Raw genomic sequence first — 23,354 nt, 5'->3', positions numbered from 1 at the left:
CGACGTTGAAGAAAAAGACGTTATCAACATGACAAATTTTCAACGTTAGTTAGACGTCAGATATTCTGACCAATATCGACCAAATTTCTCATACATATATTTATAAAATTGTATTTTTCATAATTTCGTGTAATTATTGAATTCTGTAATTTGTGGGCATAAAAAGTGAAAAAACATCATCAGTGATGGCAAAAAATCGCACATGTAAATAATTTACATGTATGCGGAAAGCGCGCGATAGGCATTGATCTTTTAACCCCCCCCCCCCCCCCCAAATATCTACACAGCTTGAAATGATTTAAGTAACTTTATGAATCATTTATATATATAGTGTTAATGAATAAAACTGTTGATAGTGAAATAAATTCAGTTATGGCGAAAGTTAGCGCATGTAAACAAATTATGCGGCAAGGTGCGCGATAGCCATTGATCTATTGCACATCCTCCATATCTGCTCAGCTTGAAAGCGCATGCTGGCCAGACAAGTATTAATTAGTGGCGCGAACAAATTACCGCGCCAACTGAAACAAAGAACCAGTGTCCAGCTGGGGATAAGATATCCTAGCTGGGAAGCCATTTTGAACGCCATTCCAAACTTGAGACCGTGAGGAGCAGCATTTATAAATTCTACATCGACCTTTAATACAAGGACATTTTGGATTTCATCCTCTAAAATAGTAAAGTAAGTGTTTCTTTCAATTATATAATGCATGTTGTATAATGTTTTTATTTTTTTCCAAGCTAGAAAAATATGCTTAACCGCATGGCGCGTGTTTTTGAATTCACCACTAACGAACAGAGAATGCATGTAAAAATTGATCGATCTCTAACTTACATTAGTCTAATAATATCAAAGTATTGTTAGCCTTGAAAATGTCTTTAAGTTTTTGGTGTTTTTTGTGGTGTTTTTATTTTTATTTTTCACCACTAACGTTAGTAATGTTATGTACGATAGTTCACACGTATCACGAATGACTCTTTGGACGAGTTAACTAAGAGAATTTCCGATTTACGTACAAGTTAACAGAAGAGTGAAACTATAAATAGAATTGGGATTTTTTTGTTGTCGTTGATCTTTGGTCTCCAACATAACGATGCAAGTTTTAATACTCAATAAGTGTACCCAGGCAACTGATCGAAGCCGTTTTGTAATACAGTATATAGAAAGTAATAATCTTATCTTTTACCTTCGATGGTCTTTAAAGGAAAACAATAAATCCTTTAACACTAACAGTCCATATTCAATTCACAGTGTTGAAGACAGTACTTTAGGCCTAGTATATAAGTATTTATATTTGTAATGATTATGATGTTAATATTAACTCAAAGTGATGATATTATTTATAATGGTTAATCAATACAAACAATAGAAACAAAAACTAGCTGCACGTGCATGTATTTTTTTGTTCTATTTAAGACATGGCCTATCTCAGAAACTGGAGACGGTACAATACATTTGTTCATGCGCTTGCACAATCAAGCAGCAGTGAAAATGATGTTGAAAATCAACTGCAGGCAGTTGGGGGCCAGCAGACAACTCCTGAAATGTACACCTCCTCTGTGCAGTCAGATTCTGGGGAAGATCAGCAACAGCAGCACATTAATGAACCAGCAGATTATGACAGTGATTCTTCCATGTCCGTTGTTTTAACAAGTGATGAAGATAATGAAAATGAGCCTGAGGAATGTTTACCATCACAAATTGCAGAATGGGCTACAAAGTTTAAATGCACTAGATCATGCATTAATCATATACTTGAAATTTTTAGAAAGCAAGGCCACAGAGTACCAAAAGATGCACGTACTTTACTTCAGACACCTCAAAGTATTGATATCATTAGAAAATGTGGTGGCAATTATTATTATTTTGGGCTGCTATCAGGACTTACGAAAACTGTGTCATTACATCCAAATCATTTTGAAGATGAAAACTCAATTAAACTTTCATTTAACATCGATGGAGTACCATTATTTAAGTCTTCCTCGGTACAATTTTGGCCAATCCTATGCAGTGTCAATAGTTTTGAACCATTTATTGTTGCTTTGTTCTGTGGAACAAAGAAACCAGACTCAGTTGAGGAGTATTTGCTGGACTTTGTTGAAGAACTTTGTAATGTTGAAAATACTGGGTTTCAATTGAATGATAAACATTTTGCTGTGATCATTGACTCATTTATTTGTGATGCTCCTGCAAGGTCATTTTTGAAATGTACTAAAGGACACAATGCATACTTTGGATGCGATAGATGCACAATTAAAGGTGTATGGCGTGGACGTGTTGTTTTTGAACAACCAGACGGCATGAATATGCCGGAAAAGAGAATTAAAGAAGATTTCAATGAATTGCAGTATACTGATTATCAATTAAAGAGGTCACCTTTAGTTGATATTGGTATCGATTGTATCAAATCGTTTCCGCTTGATTATATGCATCTTGTGTGTCTTGGTGTGATGAAAAGAATTTTGATGTTTTTAAAATCAGGACCACGAGAGTGCAAGCTATCCCATCTGCAAATAGAATTACTTTCGGACAAACTTGTTGCTCTGAATGGGAAAATGCCTCGAGAATTCGCAAGACAGCCACGTTCGCTTGAGGTTCTCGATCGATGGAAGGCAACAGAGTACAGGCAATGCATTCTATACACTGGCCCACTTATTTTCCGCAACATAATGCATGACCAAATGTATCAACATTTCCTAGCTCTAACGGTTGCCATGTCAATATTACTTGACTCCAGAGATGCTTCTAGGAATCACTACCTGAATTATGCAAAAGAATTGCTTGAATACTTTGTCAAGAAAGCACCCCAGATATACGGAGAGACATTTACTACCTACAACATTCACTCTCTTGTACACATAAGTGATGATGTTAAAAATTATGGTGTTTCACTAAATGAACTAAGTGCCTTTAGATTTGAAAACTATCTTCAAAAGTTAAAGAAATTTGTGAAGAAAGCACAAAATCCTATTGCTCAAGTTGCTAAACGGTTGTTTGAACTGGAAAGAACTACTGTCAAACCATGGATGAATGTTTCAACAACCTATCTTTCCACAAAAAGAAAAGACAGTTGTTTACTTTTAAAAGATCAGTCGTTTGCATTTTTGCAAGAAAAAAGAGAAAATGGAGAATTGATATGCAAAGTTGTTTCACAACAGAGACTGGAAAATTTATTTATTAATCCATGTGAATCGAAATTAATAAATGTTGCCGTTGTGAAAAACACAACATTGCAGAGGCATGGACGGGAAAAAATAATCAGAAAGCATGACATAGATAGAAAAGTTGCATGTTTGCCTTATGATGGGAAATATGTGCTGTTTCCTTTGCTGCATGGAATTGAAAGGCAATATTAGGATAAGGTTGGTTTTTAGCACTATCAAGTATTGTAAAGAGAGATATATATTGCTAAATTAGTTCTACCGGTAATTGTAATTTCTTTAATACTGAATTGGTGACTTTATAATAAAATATATGTCAGATAATAATTTTTTTTTAAACATTACAACTCAAAGAACTCTTTTCTTGTGACATTGATGACAAAAACAAACTATGTTATTTATTGAAAAACATATGTTTAAGCATTTTGCTTAATTTTGATTTTTTAAATTAAGATGGACAAGAAGTGGGTAAGAGCTGTGTGGAGAGAGGATGAAAAAGAGATGGAGCTTGCCATACCCAGTGTATGGGTTGAAGGAAATCGCATAAGATGGCCAAATACATCAAATGCAAAATCTGCACTCAAAGAATGCAAGAAACCTGCTGACAAATGGCTTTCATTTGATCTGATAAAGATCAAGTTTTCATCAGGTAACTTCTTAATTTATTGATAAGAAACCGAGTAATTTATGTTTGAAGATGTAAAAAATGTAGGGAAGTCAACAAAGTTAACAAAGAATTTTTTGTATACATTTCTCATCAAGTCAACTGTACCTTCTCTTCATGCATTGTTTTTCTTTTAAATAAAGTCGACTATCGAGAATGTGAGGACTATGATGAGACGACAGCGGTGGAATCTGAGTGTGACTCAGAACCAGTAATGAAAAGGAAACCAAAAAAGAAGGTCATGAGTGACTTTATTATGGGTGAGCTTGCAATTTATCTACAAACTTGAAGATTCTTTTATTTGTTATTTACTTTGATATTTTGATTAATGAAATATATATAAATTTTGTTTAATTAGATTCTGCTGAAGACAATTCATCAATAAAAATGCAGAAGAAGTTACCTGTAGCAGGTTAGATATTGTTATGCAAATATATATCCAGATATAAAAGAGGACAATTTATTATGGTAATTCCCTTTTTTTTTTTTGAGCATTTTCCAACAATTTGATATATTATACTTCAGCACCAGTTATGCCGCCAAAACTACCCCAAAAAATCTCTTCTAAAAAAAACCAAGACCAGTCATCACTTCAGTCGTCCAGGTCTCGATCACCTTCACCTTCTACTAGAGATGAAATGGAAACCAGACGTAGCAGGTCTATTACACCAAGCAAGTCCTGGGCTAGTTCAAACAGTCGGGAGAGCTCGATGAATAGGTCGATGTCACCAAGAAGTCCCATTCGCTCAACACAAAGGTCCAGAATTTCAACATCCAGAAGTCCAATTCGCTCAACACAAAGGTCCAGAATTTCAACATCCAGAAGTCCAATTCGCTCAACACAAAGGCCCAGAATTTCAACATCCAGAAGTCCAATTCGCTCAACACAAAGGCCCAGAATTTCAACACCCAAAAGTCCAATTCGCTCAACACAAAGGCCAAGAATTTCAACATCCAGAAGTCCAATTCGCTCAACACAAAGGTCACGAATCTCAAGGTCCAGGAGTCCTGTTCACTCTTTGAACAGCTCAAGATTTTCAAGATCAAAAAGCAGAGACAGGCATCACAATAGGTCAAGGCACTCTATGTCACAAAGCAGTGAAAGGTCAACCCTGAGAAGAGAAAGCCCAAAAAGACTTAACAAAGGATCTGAACATTCAAGGAGCTATGATAAGCCTTGTAGCAGGTTAAGTGTAGAGAGCACCCCAACACTTCCATCTCTTTCTAAGCGAAAGCAGCATCAGTCCTCAACAGACTCCTTTCCCATGACCGAAGAAAGTGAGTACAGTTAGATGTGTTAGAAATTTTCAATTCAAGGGACCTTTTATGAGACTAGAATTTTTGCTTATGATGCCTTGGGTGTTAAATGTTTAATACTTAGTTATATTCTGTTTCACAGGATTTCAGAGAAGAGTCCTCTACCTTCTTGTTGAAATAAGAGACCTTCTTAAGAGTCCAGTAACAACAGCTTCAAATACAGAAGACGTTGATCTTGTTACCACTTCTCCGGTTAAAGCTTTGAATATTTAACTTTCATTGACAGATTCACCATCTGGCATTTATACCAAAATCATTTTAAGTGTTCTGCTTATTACTGATTGTGGTTAGCCAATTAATACTTTTCTATTAACAAGTCTATTTGCTTATTTAGAAATTACAACAAATTGTCGAATTTTGATCATAAAACTTCCTTATTCATTATATTCAAAAATTAGGAACTAAATATTAACAAGCAAATGAAGACAACTCAATGATCTGGTTATAGCTATCTAACGAAATAAAAAAATGGGCTTTTGTTCTATTTGCATCGTACTTAAAATTCCAAATACATTTACACAGTTGAAGTTTTGCGGGATGCTATAACAATTGTATTAAAGAAACCGGAATGTTTGCCTTATGTTTAATGCTTTCAACATTAAACTCTAAAATAACAAGATAAAATGTTCCTGTTGCCTTTATCACATAATCTCAGTGCTCAGTAATAAGCCATGTATACATGTACCTGACATTATTCTTTCTAATTAATACACTTTAAAAATAACCAAAACATTTTTTTCGTTGCATTTTACAAACTCTAGGGGGTGCCATTTTATAATATAACTGCATGTTAATTGGCATTCTTATAATATTTACAGAGAGAGAGAGAGAGGTGGATGGTAGATTTTGGAAGAATGAAATAGATATAGAGAGAAAAGGTAAAGGGAGTGGGAATGGAAAGCGATATTATTTGTTAGTCTGCTCCACATGATATTCAAATATACACATCAAAAGAATAAGGTCTTCATTGTTTAGTACTTTTAAGAAACACGTATTAAAGCCGTTGATTTTTTTATTAACGGTCAATGTATTGTATTTCCTTTAAATAATCAATACAAATCTGCATTTTTGTAATATTGTTGACAGCTGTTTCCAACCTTGCGTTGCATAAGCCTGCAAAACAATCATCAACGTTAAAATGGGCAGGAGTGGCCTACTCAGCAAATTTGGCAGTTGATGGCAATAACGGTACAGACTTTGTCGTAGACTTGTGTACCAGCACAGAGGGTGGAGACACGAATCCGTGGTGGTTGGTGGATCTGCAGGCTGTGTATTCCATCAGATCTGTCAGAATATTCAATAGAGGAATGGACGAGTGGGGACAGGGTAAGGGTAAACAGAAACATTGAAACTATAGGTATAGTCTTCAAGTCACGACATTGTAAAACGACGTAAACTAGTGGAGTACAGCTTTGATTACATCCGTGAAAAATAAAACGGAGAAAACCTTTTTATCTTTTACGTTTTTATTTTTAGTTAGGAGATAATAAGAAGAAAAAAAATATATGGAAAAAAGCAGGTTTTCGAATTATAAGTTAAGCGTTTCACATTAATATATGTTTTGTTTTTTTACTTAGATGTGTCAGACCGGCTGCGGAATGCTACCGTCATTGTAGGGCTGACAGAGTCAGATGTCAACACTCCCTGTGGATTCTTTTCTGGTCCCGGTACTTTGTCACAGCTGGTAGTCATCGTCTGTCCGACTTTACCACATGGGAGATTCGTAAATATCTCCATAATCACTGAGTATCTCACTCTTTGTGAAGTTGAAGTGTTTGGATACTCTGTCTAATTATGATTACTGATGTCTTAACGAAACGATTCTCTTTCTGACCAAATAATTATGTATTTGTTGAGGTGAGGTTTTCAATAGCTGAATGTCCAGTTTTACATCTGTAATAAAACTTTCTATTTAATGATTGTTTTTATTTATAAAACTGCAAGTAGTTGATATACAAATAAAAAGCGTTTTTATAAACTATTTTATCACGTGTAGAGTATACCATCCGTGTGATAAGCCTTTGCTTTTCAAACGAATGATGTTTTATCAAATACTTCCGGGTAGACACAGCATACTGTGGAATCATTATAATTAGTGGTGGCTCAATTTTCGTGGTATTAGAGGGTAGCCCTCGCCCACGAATTTACATCCTAAAAGAAAACTAATTATGAAAGATTTAGTTTACCTACTTAAACTGAAAACTAACGCATCCATGAAATTACATCCCCACAAATAAGCAAAACACCCACAATCCACGAAAATTGGCCCACACGAAATAACATGATTCCACAGTAGTTGCAGGTCTTCAGCTCCCGGTCTTAAATAAATTAAGATGGACGACCAGGGAGCTACAGTGCCAACCATTGAAAAAATTGTATATTTATTGCCCACAAAAATCTGCAATAGTTTTGGACTAATTACTCTTATTTATACGCACCTTCTGTGAAAACAAGTAATATCATTCAATTGTGCATGCAATTTACTACTGATATCGTCTCCTTACTTGCCGCAGACTTTCTTCGGAGAACGATATACCGACCTTGGAAAACTAAGAATGTTAAATTTTCAGCAAGATCGAGAGTCACCATTGTTACATGTAAACAAACTGCACCACTTCTCTTTACGGGACTGGTAATGGTGCTTTAAAAGAGACAATATCAGTAGAAAATGGCATTACGAATTTATTGGTGCTAATTGTGTTCACAGAATCATTCCAAAACTAGCGCACGTTTACGTTCGCAATAAGTATACAGTTTTTCCACTTTTATTCCACTACACGTATCTCAATGTTTTCAACTCCGAATCATTAGGCTAGTGTTTGTTTTAAAAAAAACATGAACAATTGTTTCTCGTTCGAGTCAATTTAAACTACATAGAATTCGCAATTCCGTATTCAAGTATTCTGATCAGTATTTCCATTAAATGAAGTAATTAAGCTCTAAGAAAAATTGAGAGATGAAATAATATTTTTAAGTTTATTTCAGTGAAATTTTACATAAAACAGTTAAATTAGCTCCGAAATAATAACTAACTTGTATTGCACGATGTCACTATTCTGCCTCAAGAAGACAGATAGCTTATCAATAACTTATTCCTGAATTCGGTAAAAAGCTACAATAAAACAAAATGATAATAAGTACATAATTAACTCAAATATGACACCAAATTACACATTTCCTCAATTTCCTTAAAGCTAAACACTGCTCGTAAATATGCACTGGCGCCGTATTTCTCTATTACCACCGTTATCTCTATAACCCCTTTATAAGCTGCAGACCTCTTCGCAGTTAAAACTATTTCGCTGTAGAGGTCTCACCTGTGTGGACATACATTTTGCCTCGCCTTGTTACTCGATCGCAATAAAAATATAAAGCTTTACGCACTTTTTTCATGCCAAGAGAATACTATCACCAAATTAACTGGTCCAAATATAATAACAAACTGAATATGCACATAAAATAAGAACTAAATGCATAAAATCCAAAGACCACGAAAGGAATACTATACGTAAGCGACGAGTTTCAGTTGGAAAACCGGGGTAACGAAATCGAAGGGTTCATATACCAGGTACCTGTGTGGCGGTGACAATTTACGAGCGGTGTTCAGCTTAAAAAGACAATATTAGGGTTCTGAGCAATTCATGGATTCAGCACACATTATGTAGAAAACTAGCATATACTGCAAACATACATGTGTTTGACCTATTTATGACGCTACAGATTGACCGTAGTTTAAAGTTTGAATCTTCATACACAGTATCATGAATTATAACTATTAGATGCACGTTTACAATACTTAATTTTATTGTATTAGGACAACAATCATTTCTCTAATTATAAAGTTTACCCCCCCCCCTCCCCTTTCTTAGGAAAACGATGGAAAATATATAAAATATATAAAATAGGATGAACTTCAAATTGGTCAATAACCAAAAGGGTTTACGGAAAAAAATTCTGAAAATTTCACTATTTTTAAATAACACTTGGTTGGTGTAAAAAACAAGAAGGTTAAATTGCTACTTAACAAACCAATTTACACGGGAATGACTGTTTTAGACCTGTCAAAACTATTCATGTATCAATTTAAGTATGGATAATTATGTCAAGAAACAGTATAGAGACAGGGCAACTTTGCTTGTTTTACAAGTTTCAAACGGAAGATTTCTATCAAGACATGGCTCGAAATAAAGAGTTATTTGATACATCCAACTACCCAAAGAACCATTTCATTTACAGCGAGACAAAACATATACGAAGTTGAAAAGATGAAAGACAAAACTGGAGGTGTGTATTAATTTGAATCACGTGGAGTATTGATTGTTTTCATATACTTTTCACGATTAAACTAATACTTTCGTCATAATAATGTATTTAGGATATCCCGTAAAATATACAAAAATGAAAAAAAAAAAACCAGCAATTATAAATATTAATGTGTAAATTATATATTTCCACGCTTGCGGGGGATATCATGAAGTATTTACAAAAATAATGTAAACAACAGTTGTATTGATTAATTTCTAAAACAAATTGTTTTTCAGCCTCACTTATTTCTATGTTTTATGTATGATATTTAAAAGCATTTACTACTAAAAGCCTTGGTTCAACCACAGAAAATGTATAATGACGAGACTTTAATAGAAACGACACAACTTACTGTTTATTTATCGAATATTCTTTTTACCATTTAATGCTTACTCACAAAGGGCATTGAAGCTTAACAAATTTAAAGCGTCATTGTTTTGAGCTACAAGTAACAAAAAATGATAATACTAAAATATTAATTGTCCTTAACTTCTTTATACTCATGTTATTCTGCTTGCAATAAATCTCTGTGAGTTCGCATAATTTGACATATGACAACTGGTGTGATTTTAAAGCTTTTTTCAATATGTTTAAATTGTGTGTCATATAATTGTCGTACAAAAAATTAAAATCGAATAAACAGAAATCATGCAAATTATTTTGACTACCACATTTATTTTGCCTTTGTTTCAGTACTGCCAAATTAATATTGAAGAAAACGATTATGGAAATTAGATCGAATGTTCTCTGTTTTGCTTTGTATCAGCTTAAACCATAAACAATGCAAAATTATATCAATGTCCTTTAATTCATATTTTGTGCAGAACAGATTTTACTCATGACAATAAACTTAATAATAATATAAAAGAATTCGACAACTCAAACCATGAGGAAACTACTTTCTTAATGTTTGCTGCAAAAGTCGGTTGGAGTTTAATCGCATGATATTTTAGTATTAGATATTTATAATGGAAAGTAGCTAAATTTTCAAGTAATAATAGTCAAATTAGTTTCGACATAAATAACAGAGACAGCATTTTATTATGAAATTAAGTTTTTGGAATTATAACGGAAACACAATAATAATAAATTGATAGTCACGTGGCATATGTTGATGATTCTCTCGAATGGAGGTCATAAACAAATTTCAATATTTCAAGGGCATACCCTTATTTGAATTGAAATTTTTAATGATATTTAAACTCTACTTTTCTGAAAGATTCTGGCAAGTTCTGCTGCTTTGTATAGAATTTTTCTTTTATTAGAATAAATATCGAAGAAATGAGCTCCGGTTAGAATATATATGACCTTCGCTTAACATTTATTAATTCATTCTATTGATTTCATCGAAACAGCTACACTTTTTAATGAATGTAGCATTCCCGTGATTAAAAAGTGTATTTAGATAAGCTTCCTGATGTCAAACACATCGAACTTGTACAGTAAACACTCTAGAAAAGAAATAATACACGCTCTAAAAAATAATCACATGTCGAATCAAAACAAGCATAAAAGAAAGGATTAATGCCTTTTTCAATGTTAAAAAAATGATTGATCCGCCTCTCTGTACACAAAATATGCGTCAAAATATACAGTATGACGTCACATCGACAACAGTTGTTTACGTGTATATATATCGTTGTTGGACTTATGTGACTACAAAGTTGCACGCATAGGTAATTTTGAATGTTGTTTGATGTTTTCTTACCCATAACAATCGGCCATTATATTATTTATAAGCATTTTTTACGACTTATTGCTTTGTGTAAAGTCATAGTTAACATTTCCCGTACTCTCTGGTCGGCGCGACCACAAAGTAAACCTTAACAATGCTGCGTTTTGATCATAAATATTTTGTTTAGGAAAAATCCTTTTTTTGGTCATATACTTAAAGTTCTTGCTTAGGTTTGAAATATATATTTCGTTTATTAATAATATTGTTAAAACATTTCGCCAAATCATCAAAATAAAACGCATTTTTACTAAATGAAAGCGATTTACAAATAAATTGGGGTAAATCCGTAAGTTCCCCAAGCATGAATCACGTTTGGTACTCATAATCTGTACCACCACTACGTAAAACATTCTTAAGTTGTATTGATCTTTTACCTGCGCCAAGCTGTTTTTACATGCATTAAAATTTCTTCATTCGGTTGTTTATACTTAGCAGGGAGAGTCTCCAAACCACTAATTGAAATATAGTCGTTTACTTCCGATTATTTATTACTGATTATCAATATGAATGAATTCTAAAGTCTACATTGGAATTATTAAAAAACGGCTTGGCGCAAGTGAAAGATAAAAACAATCTTAGGATATTTTACGTTAAATCGGGAGAGAAAATAAGTACCAATGTGAATCTTGCTGATAAACGATATATTTATATGAACCCCCAGAACGAACTGCAAAATACATTACTTATTGAAGGATTTTCCATTAAAATATTTTTGATTTAATGTCATGATTTACTTGCGCCGATGCGATTTTTATAGATTATTTACCGTGTTAGAATACACCCGTCACGTGCTTAAAAGAAATATATGACGTCACAAAAATACATCAAATATAGTGTTGGATGTCACTGTTTATTTATGTAATAAAAGTTTAAAGAATCTCGCTCGGTTGAAGTATTTTTCGATAATTAAAATAGTATCATTTTTCGATATATATTTAGCTTCGGACAGCCTTAACATAGCAGCGATGGCAACATCTATGTAAAGGGAACACGCAGTTTTATTACTGTTTCAATATCAACGTTACGATACAATCCCTGAGAACTATCGAAAGGAATGCAGATTGTGATGTCAAAATTATTTTTGACGTCATATTGTATGAAGTACAGACAGGTGTTTTTCTATACACGTTTTTATACGTGTTTTTCTGTGGGCAGCCTGAAAAGGGGTTTATCACACGGGTAGTATACACATAAAGTCGGTTATGGCATGTGTAGTTTCCATAAAAACGCTTAAAAAAGTGCATGTTTCAAATGTTACATTACACTGTGTATAATGATACAACAATTGATGTCAGATTTTTTTCCCATTTTCCCCGACATTGTACTATAATGTTTGGTAACCTTTTTACAGGGACACTTGGTGAATTATGCGACATCTTTAAAATATCAAAACAAGTTGTGATTTGTATGGCAGTTGCACGTGCACTCCAATGTGTACTGCATTTGTTAAGCTACCACCAGTCGTTACTGAGAAAATGACTTGATGATAACAGTTTGCCAGTCGACCATGACGTAAAAGTCACATGACACGTCTATTTGCCGATTAATGTGTAGATCAAATATTGTTAACTAGTTGATAGTTGGTTGATTTTGAACCAAAAAAAGACTGAACACGAAAATATGACATACATTTCACTACACACGGAGTCAGGAGTGAATGGTTATTTTCAATTTCTTTTTGAAAAATCATACCGGTATAATGATATTTTTTTTCATTGTTAATAATTAATATTAGAATTACTGAATTAACTTTATGGTACAAAAACTCATTTAGTTTTAAATCTAACATCATTAATTGTCCTTATCATGTAGGCTTACTGAGTTCTGATTTTTAATACATGCGCTGATCTATAGGGTGGGGTAGGGGATAGTTCAAATTTCTCCAATTTACATACATATGTTGCACTTATATCGGAAATAGGTTCTTACACTTCCTCGAGAAGGTAACAAAACAATTCAATGTATATCAGAATATCTTATAGTAGGGTACAGTGCTGTCCAGTAGAGTACAGTGCCTCTGTAGAGTAGATGTACAATGAATTAACAGAAGGGTACAGTGATTATACAAGGGATGGCAACGATATCTTACAATTTTCGGAAAAACCAGTAGATTTTGAATTCAGAAGTTAGAAGATCATCTAAAAGGGAAATTGATTTAAATGATGTAGAAATATCATAAAGAACAAAGAAACATGAAAAAATATCACATTCTTTTAACGACCTAATCATTCTTTGAACTGGGTTTTTGGTCGATTCCATTGTTCAAAGACGGTTATTCTAGAGAATCTTTTAATATATATTATTAATATCGTTAAAAGCTTTTCAAGGAAAGTTCATTGGTAGATATTAATTTTTAATTTATATCTTTACTGCCAAAAAGATACACATAATAGGCTGCTGGTATATATTACTAAGTGTCATTGTTTAAGATAATTGTTTAAGCAAAGAGAACTAAAAACAGTCATTTAACTGTATACACAAGTCTGAAACAAGCACAGAATGGTTCACCTTTTGATTGGTAAATATTTGAATGAAGTGACATTTACAACAGTACTGCTCTGTGTTGTATCATTGTACGAGGGAGTGACATCTGCGGTTGTTCCCGGTGAGAGGTATTGTGGTCCCGTTATCCGGGTGTTGGAGATCATTGGACAACAGCAGTGTGTCCGGGAATGTAGACACAGACCCAAGCTATGTCGGGGAGTCAACTACCGGAAACAGGAACTGTTGTGTGAACTCGTGTCGGCCATCGACAAAAAGGAAACCAATCCCGACTATATTAGAATTGAACTCAATCAGGTATTGTTTTACCTCTTCTTTTTTTGACTAGTCAATAATACGTAAGAAATGCTGATGATACGAAGAATCAATGACATTTTTTTTAAGATCATACATTTTTAATATTGCTTGTTTTATCTATCATATGTCCTGAGGAATTAGAGTTTGTTAACAAACGGGCTCCTTAAATTTAAAGGGGGGGGGGGGGGTAATAAAGAATTCTTGTAGATTTACAAGATATAGAAAAATATTCTTTAAAAAAAGCTGTAAATTGTGTGCAAGAACCTTCAAATGGTTAAGAGGCTAATTTGTGTAAATCATAGCGTTTTGGATACCCATTGTAGTTTTTTTTCTGCATCTTGTAAACAATGTAAGTTTTTAGTAGGTAGAATGGTAATGTTTAAATTGAATGAAAGATATATCATAGAAAAAAAGTTAAGATATATAGAAAAAATATTCTTCGAAAAGCTGTAACTTGTGTGCAAGAACCATCAAATGGTTCAGAGACTTATTTGTTCAAATCATGGCGTTTTAAATACCCATTATACATTTTTTTTCTGCACCTTTTAAACAATGTAGGTTATAAGTAGTTAGAATTGTAATGTATAAATTGAATGAGAGATATATCATAGAAAAAAAGAACTTAAGAAACGCGAGTTTGCAAAATAAAAATGAATCAAAGTACTGAAGAACTGACAGGAGTTGATTTTGTCGATGTTAATTTATTTTGAAATCAATGATATGTTATTTTGCATGACAAGTACATGTAGTTTCTAATTTGAATTTCGCATATTTTTATGATATGAATTTTTGGACTTTTTCGACAAGATTGTAAAGAAACCCACATATGAATCATGTTAAATAATATTTAAAGATAAAATTAATTCAATCAAACTATGTATCAGTAATAAAAATATTTATCAAATATTGTATGGATCCAAGCAATATTGAACTCTAGTCTCGTTCAACCAAACGCTCGGCTGACACAGTAAATCTCCGACAAGGATTTACGGAGACAGCCGAGAAGGAGACCATATTGAACTCTGGCGTAGGAATACATACGACTACAACAAATATTTAAATTGTTCGTACCATTTAAAATCTGACTATTTTCAAGGTATTTATAAATAAGTTTCCTTGAAAAACAATGCTTTAGCATACATTACATCGAATTTATCAATTATTTTCAAGAACTAAGTCTTGTCAGCAGCAATGATTTGTGCTGAGGTCCAAACACTGTTTCACTTTCGGTTTATCTGAGTAACTGCATTAGTGAGTTGATTAAAATCAACTCCCAAAAAGGATTTCTCGGGGTAAAAATGCACCGATTATCCAAAATCCTAGGTACGCTTAGTTACAATACCAATTTGAGACATACATGTTCTTTATAGTTCATAGCTTGCAAGTTAAAGCCAGTAAATGGAGGAATAAATAAATGAGAATATTTTCTTACTTTTGAATATTGACTGGGTGTGTTTTATCAACAGCAACATAAAATACATTGCAGGAACACCTATAAAAAAATTTAAGCGATTGAGAATCGCAATTTGTTATTAAAACAAAAACAAACCCAATAGATAGCCACATATAATGTGCATGTCTATGTTAACCAAAGTAAATAACACGCTTTTATAATCAATTGTGACCATTTTGTAGACTGTTAATTTACCAGAAATGAACCAGGAATGTCTGGCGTGCTCCTCAAACGATCAGTGTGTGACGCTGTCCAGTAAGAAAGCCCATTGTATTCGAGGTGGGTTAAATGTAGATTTTTTTGCAAATCTGTTCACATGATATATAATGAAAAAGACTACATATGTCTATTATAGCATTGAATCATGATTGTTTGAAGTATACACTCTCATAACTGCAGCCACGTGTGCATACAAATTGAGTAAAGCGCGTTAAATCATGATTTAATGCTTATATTTACAATTTTTAACTTCTTGCCTTGTCTGCAAATGTGATTCATACCTTAAAATTCCTATCTTATCCTAGGGGTAAGTTGATATTAATGGAAGAGCCACAGTAACAGCCACAAGCGTGAACTTTGATTTTCGCTTGTGACGTTGCAGTTTACAGCGTTCAACGTTTGTGACGTCATAATAAAACTCGTCAATTTGAACTTTGACTACTTGTTGCATTTAGAGGCATTTGAAAATCACAGAATTTAATGAAAAAACACAGTAAAATGTAAATATAAGTGATAAAACAGTAATCCCGATTTCTTAAAATGATCAATATATTTGTTTCATTGATATGTCTTTTGCTGCAACACAAAGAATCGGCGCATCCATTTACATGTATTTTATTTCAAGATCAATGAAAATAAATCCCCATTAAGTTTAAAAGAAACATGCATGAGTCTAGCTTTTCAAAAGAAAAAGCCAATAGTCACTTAAGTGTCATAGCTTACAAAAAAACTTGTCGAGGAGTATCATATATGTATTAAATTAAGTTTCATCATTGAGTAGAAAAATCAAAATATTGTAATGACTACCACCTCCCTGCAACAAATATTTCAACAGGGACTATGAGGCCTACAATTTTAGCGAAAAACGTAAAGTCCGTAATGAAGTGTATGACCTGATATTGAGAAGGTGCAAGACTGGTGAAAATTATATCCCCATATTTGTTAACTTTCAATAACTTTTTGTGTATATGCTTTTATAGATAAACTAAACCAAGATGGCTAATATACAACAACCTGCCATCTCCAGTCCCTTGGGGAACAAACACTCTCCCTGTGGGGATATAAACTAAATAATAAGCTCTAAATGCTAGCATGTGTTACACACTTCTCCAGTTAAGGCTTTTTAATATTTAACCTTCATTGTCAGATTCCTCATCTGGCATTTACACCAAAACCATTTTAAATGTTCTCATTATTACTGATTGTGGTAAGCCAATTAATACTTTTCTATTAATAAAACTATTTGTTTATTTAGAAATTACAATAAATTGTTGAATTTTGATCGTAGAACTTCCTTATTTATTATATTCAATGATTAAGAACTAAATATGAACAAGCAAATGAAGACAACTCAATGATATGTTTATAGTTATAGTTATCTAGCGAAAAAAAATGGGTTTTTGTTCTATTTGCATCGAACTTAATATTCCAATATATTTACTGCACAGTTGACTTTTTACGGTATGCTATAAAAAATTAAAATTAAAAAACCGGAATGTTTGCCCTTTGCTTAATGCTTTTAACATTAAACTCTAAAATAACAAGATAATATGTTCTTTTATCACATAATCTTAGTGCTCGGTAATAAGCTATGTATGTACCTGAAATTATTCTTTTTAATTAACAAACTTTATAAATGATCAAAAAAAAATTTCTTTGCATTTTACAAACTGTAGGAGGTTCCAATTTATATTATTATACTTTCATATTTAATAATGAAATCTGATTGGTTTAAACACAGTTGGTAATCTGTTCTATTACCCTCAGCGTTAGCAACACACTTGGCAACGGGTAACACAACGAATTATTACATGCGCGTAAATTATGCGCGTACGGTTCGCCGCAGAATTCACTTTTTTCTGTATAAAAGCAGTAAAAGTTTCTTTAAAATTAAGACATAATAAAATAAATAGTGCCTGTTTAGGAGGGTAACTGTTGAAATTGACACCCCTCAAAAACCATTGTCAACTCCGCTTCGCGTCGGTTGACAATGGTTTTCTTGGGGCCTCAATTTCAACAAATACCCTCCCAAACAGCACTATTTATATAATATAACTGCATGTTAAATGGCATACTTAAAATATCTACAGATCTACAGAGAGAGAGAGAGAGAGAGAGAGAGAGAGAGAGAGACGATGGTAGATTTTGGAAGAACGAAATAGAGATAGAAAAAAAAAGAAGGGGAAGGGAAAGCGATATTATTTCTAAGTCTGCTCCACATGATTGTCAAAAATACGTACACATCAAAAGAATAAGGTCTTCATAGTTTAGTACTTTTGAGAAACACTTATTAAAGCCGTTGAATTTTTTTCATTTACGGTCAATGTATTGTATTTCCTTTATTCAATTTATATCTGCATTTTTGTAATTTTATTGACAGCTGTTTCCAACCTTGCTTTGCATAAGCCTGCAAATCAATCATCGACGCATGCATGGGCAGGAGTGGCCATACTAATGTATATCAAAGGTTATGGTAGTCGACTTAATTTGCGGATGTTTTTAGCCATTTCTATGAAATACCTCGTGTTTCACCCTACTAAACACAATAAACATATCTTGTCTAATTTTATGTCATTTAGAGTATTCATTTAATAGCTTCAAACAAATTTAGGTTCATTGATACATCAAACTTTGATTTGGGCACGTGGAAAGACCTCTAATTGTTCGAGAACAATTAGACTACTAGTTAGTATTTACTTTTTTTCTTCAAAAAATTGTGCTAGTTCTTATAGATCTCAATGCAATCTTCATTAATTACTTACTGTTTGTTAATAAAATTTTTGAAAATTTCTCTCGATAAATCTTTTAATTTTATCTTACTTAAGATTTAGAGATAATTACTGATTCATAAAAACTACATGGTATTTGAAGTTCATTAGATGGACGTAATAAGTAATTATCTTTTCTCAGTCAGATCTTCATTTAATAAATTAGATGCTTTGTTGATGTTTAATGAGAAAGAGATTTAAGTACTGGCCATATTTAAAATCGGTATATAGAGACTATCAGTTAAGATTAACGGTAGTCATGAATTTAAAATTGTGTGTATATATATATATATATAGATAGATAGATAGATAGATAGATAGATAGATAGATAGATAGATAGATAGATATATATATATATATATATATATATATATATATATATATATGTATGTATATTTGTCTTCAAAATTATTTTTGTAGATATAAGCCATGGAGGACGAAGTGTTTAGAAACAGACTATAGGCGACCTTGACAGGAACTCTTCTACGTTGGAGGTGTGAATGAATTTGAAACTGAATTGAAAAATCAACAAGTATATATTTTGTGGGATTTAAACCATTTAAAGGTAGGAAACAAATTTTATGACGATAGAGAGTTAAATAGTCTAAAGTGAAGCGGGCAGTTAATTCAAATATACGTATTTCTATCGTAACAACCGGCCGAAGCTGGGGCAGATTTTCCCGAATCACTTTGTGTGGCACTGGTCTGAGATTCGGAAGACACGTCCGTCAAAAAATGTTCAATCTCGACGAATCTCGCTGAGATTAGGTTATGGTGTCCATGAAGCCTTCTACCAAAATTGTGAAATTTATGGCCCCTGTGTCAGGGGTTCAGATTCTAAGGTAGGGCCAATATGGCCATATTGTAAAAATGTATTAAATCTTAGAAAATCTTCTTCTCTACTACCATATATATTTTCTAAAAACTAAATGCATGATTATGATGTCCAAGCCCTCTACCTTAATTGTGAAATTTATGGCTCCTGGGTCAGGGGTTCTGGCTTTAGGGTGGGGCCAATATGGCCATATAGTAAAAATGTATTAAATCTTTGAAAATCTCTTCTGTACTCCCATATATTAAATTTTTATTTTAAAAAATTTGTAAAATAAAATAATGAGACTAAGAGTTAATTTCTTTATTTTTTTTAAAAATAACTGATAGAAAGAAAACAATTTCACAATTTCTTCAAATATTTCTTATACTTGCTGTGGGAACAGCTGGAGCAATGTCTTGTCCTGTGCAAAGGGCTGGTACGTGGAGGGAGGCCAGTGCTTCTGGATCTGCCAGTTCTACCAGAAAATTAAGTTTAATGGATATATTAAATTTTTTGGTTAATAAAATTTAATGTTGAATTTTAATTCATTATTTGTTCTCGTTTAATTTACATTTTACATTATTAAACTGTCAAAAATAAAATAATATACGGATATCTTAAACTTCCTAATACATTCAAATAAACGCGTTTATCAACTTACATTATACCTCTTGTTTATGCAACGAGAATATTTTGATTAAACTTGCCAATATAAACTGGAATTGTATATATTTTACGTCATTATTAGTTTCGTTTAATTAGATAATTATACCACCGCATACATCTATCTCTAACTTTAAACATCCAGTTGTTTTCTTTGAAATTGTTTTTGCTATCATTTTTGAAAATTAAAATCACACACAAGTCCACTTTAAGATTCGATTTTATTGCATGTTAAAAGTCTCAATGATATAGAAAAAAATTTTACTTGTATTCTTACATTGCAAAATATTTCAAAGTTTTAAGCACAAATGTAACAATTTAGAAAATTACAATATATACGTCATGATCAGATACATATGGAATTGATGCCATTACAATTGCTGTTATAGTTCTTAAAAAAATACTTAAGTAAAATGTCCAAATTTGGAATTGTGAAATGCACATTTGACTTCAGCAAATGCAGGCTAATACACATTAAATGGAAATAATGGAATCTATATGGGCTAGTAGAAAAAAAAAAACACAGCTGAAACAGACCCATAAAAATTGCTGCATGGTCTGCAAATAACAAATTTTAGTTTAACTTGCGTATTTTCATATACAACATAAATTACAAGACAAAGTCAATTTTCCAATATAATGCATGTGGATAAAGAAAAGCAATTGTTGAAAGTTGACAATGTTGAAGTCATCAAATTTTGTTACTTATTTACTGGTCACTAAAATACATACACATGTAAACACAAATTCTCTTTCCAAGTACATGTACATGACATGATGTACTTTCAAAATACCATGTTTTCATAGAAATATACATACTACATACACACTCTATAGTTCATAACTGCAAATAGATAAGAGTCTCCATGAAAACTACTTCCGAGAAGATATATATTAACAATCATATTATATGTAATAGCGTTGAAAAAAACCCTCTATATATGATGCATACAAATACCAATTATACTAAATTGAATGAACAAATTGTGTCTGTACATGTGCATCTCTAATCTCTAATTTTAAACACTTCACGTGATTTAAAAAAAAATTCCTTAGGGTTTACGTTGTAATATTGAAAATTTATTATACAGAAAAGAAAAATGCATATTCTGATGACCAGACTATTAAGTTAACATTTTGGAATGTATATAAGTAATTTTAATTTACACAAACTTTCAATGCAAACAATGATTGATTATCAAGATTTCGCGAAATGGTAAATTTAAATAATGGAAATTCAATAAAATTCTTCTAGTCTATCCTAATAAGGTCTGGAATAAGATCTGGCTTATGCATGTACAAAATGTAAAACAGTTATGACACTATAAAAATTCAACTCGATTTTACTTTTCATAAAAAGGAAACAAAGTTGCATGATTTTTTTTCTCAAAAATGTCTTATCTAGTATGGTTTGTTTATTCCTTGCATCAATAGAAAACTGACAGGGAAGCCTCACTCGCCCACAAGCAAGAGCCAAAGGATCGGTCTGAGACACCACCTTTCTCTTACTTGGGTATCAAGATCTGCAACTTAGTGCCAGCGGAGCCCTTTCAAAATACTCTTTTATTGTCTCCTGCTTAAAATTCACTTTTAATAAAAATTCATCTAGTCTACCCTATTAAGGTCTGAAATAACACCTGGCATATGCATGCATGCACAGAATGTAAAATATAGTTATGACACTATAAATATTCAACTCAATTTTACTTATCATAAAAAGAAAACAGTTGCCCATTATTTTACTCGGAAATGTCTTATCAAGTCTTGTTTGTTTATTTCTTGCATGTGTAAGAAACTGACAGGGAAGCCTCACTCGCCCACAAGCAAGAGCAAAAGGATCGGTCTGAGACACCACCTGTCTCTTACTTGGGTATCAAGATCTGCAACTTACTACCAGCAAAGCCCTTTCAAATACTCTTGCATTGTCTCCTGTATATTTTTAACAACAAATTTTTGTTCACTATAGAGCTAATTAATCATATAAGTGAAATTTGTACAAATATGTAGATTAAAATAACTCGAGATAAAAAATTGTTTTCTTTCCGTAAATAATTTTCTAGCCTACGCCCAAGTTTCAGGAACAAGCTCTGAAAGATGTACATACAAAAAGTACTGTATAACTGCCTACATGTTCATAAAAACTACTCTTTACTCAATAAATTACCAAAAATTTAGTCTTTAACTCTTTACTTAAAACAAAAAGAAACAAATTGTGATAAAATATTCATTAAAACAACCACTTTATATCACTCAAATATGTGTTTAGTTTATTATTTGAATTATGATTTTAAACTTATATAAGCCTTTGACAGGGAAGCCTCACTCGCCCGCAAGCAAGAGCAAAAGGATCGGTCAGAGAAAATACCATTGAAAGTGAGGAAAATTTGAAACAATTAACTGCATCTGTCAAGACTCTTATTAGAAAGATATTCAAAGTTTTATCAACAGAAGAACATTGCTTGGCTACCGGTATTTCCATTTACTGCAAAGGGAGGGGTTATTGTCGTTTTGTTTTTTTTTTTTTGTTCTTTAGAACAATTAAATAAAAAAAATATCAACAGATACAAAATTTGTAAATGTATTACTGTTATACATATGTATTTACAGTGAAATTCTAACAATTTTGATTTTAATTTTTCTTTGTTAACTAATTTTTTTTTTTACAATTCTAGAACTATTTTTTTTATTTGTATGTGTTACGAACCTTTATTATTCAATTCATTTCTTTTTCCCATTTGAAATTAGCCTAGCGGGGGTATTAGTCCCATTAGGAAAGTTCTAGTTGAAGCAGTTTTCGCATCCTCATATGTTGCTGTATCATTAAGATAAAACAAACAGTGTTACTGCATGACTGAGTTTTGTGTATAATGTATTTTGTATAGAAGCATTTCTTCTTCAAGTGCCTTTTTTAACAACAGAAAAAAGGTAAAATGATTAAAAGTATTGGAAACGAATTTGTTTTTATGTTTTCTAGTTATAACATATTCATTATTAAAGATCAAAGTTGACTGATCTTTCATTAGTCAAAACAACCAGACTATAAATATAAATACAAATATAAACTCAATTAAAATGCAAACTTTACAGGGCCCCGATTATAAAAAGTACTTAATTTCTAATTAAACGTATTCCTCCAGTACAATGCTATGTTCCATTTTCTCAGATGTAGGTGTTTATATCTTTTTCTTGCGCCGTGTTATGGAAACCTAAAGCCCTTAAACCGACAAATGAAGCAGACGAAGTATACCAAGTGTTGTGTTCCCTACAAACTTCTGACTTTATTCAACAGTTAGTTTTTACCAAGAAGAAGAGACCTATTATCCTCCTTTACTCAGACAACCAAATTAAGGATCTGAGAGCAAACTGCCTAGGAAAGCATGGCAGCGTGATTTGCATCGACCGAACCTTTAACTTAGGATCCTGCTATGTCACGGCCATGACTTTCAAACACCAA

General features: G+C 32.5%; 3 protein-coding genes across 4 annotated transcripts; all 3 read left to right on the top strand.

Moving 5' to 3' along the window:
• The first annotated feature begins 278 nt into the window (after window positions 1–278).
• LOC128172636 (uncharacterized) lies at window positions 279–3,886 on the top strand. Of its 2 annotated transcripts, none has more exons than XM_052838410.1 (3): window positions 279–682; window positions 1,418–3,363; window positions 3,616–3,886. In XM_052838410.1, the coding sequence occupies exon 2, from the start codon at window positions 1,420–1,422 to the stop codon at window positions 3,355–3,357; it is 1,938 nt and encodes a 645-aa protein (XP_052694370.1). In that variant the 5' UTR covers window positions 279–682; window positions 1,418–1,419; the 3' UTR covers window positions 3,358–3,363; window positions 3,616–3,886. The 2 variants fall into 2 exon arrangements, with proteins under 2 accessions (XP_052694370.1, XP_052694369.1); XM_052838409.1 differs by lacking the exon at window positions 279–682 and adding an exon at window positions 762–1,167.
• A 79-nt stretch (window positions 3,887–3,965) lies between these two features.
• On the top strand, window positions 3,966–6,935 carry LOC128174689 (serine/threonine-protein kinase PRP4 homolog). The gene is made up of 6 exons (XM_052840182.1): window positions 3,966–4,086; window positions 4,185–4,238; window positions 4,352–5,104; window positions 5,226–5,335; window positions 6,256–6,469; window positions 6,721–6,935. Exons 1-6 carry the CDS (start codon window positions 4,041–4,043, stop codon window positions 6,933–6,935), a joined length of 1,392 nt encoding a protein of 463 aa, XP_052696142.1. The 5' UTR covers window positions 3,966–4,040.
• A 6,747-nt stretch (window positions 6,936–13,682) lies between these two features.
• LOC128172769 (uncharacterized) lies at window positions 13,683–15,755 on the top strand. The gene is made up of 2 exons (XM_052838521.1): window positions 13,683–13,982; window positions 15,618–15,755. Exons 1-2 carry the CDS (start codon window positions 13,683–13,685, stop codon window positions 15,753–15,755), a joined length of 438 nt encoding a protein of 145 aa, XP_052694481.1.
• Window positions 15,756–23,354: the final 7,599 nt, after the last annotated feature.

Source organism: Crassostrea angulata, chromosome 2 (genome assembly GCF_025612915.1).
Source record: "Crassostrea angulata isolate pt1a10 chromosome 2, ASM2561291v2, whole genome shotgun sequence".
NCBI classification, from domain to species: domain Eukaryota; kingdom Metazoa; phylum Mollusca; class Bivalvia; order Ostreida; family Ostreidae; genus Magallana; species Magallana angulata.
This window is presented reverse-complemented; position numbering and strand designations above follow the sequence as displayed.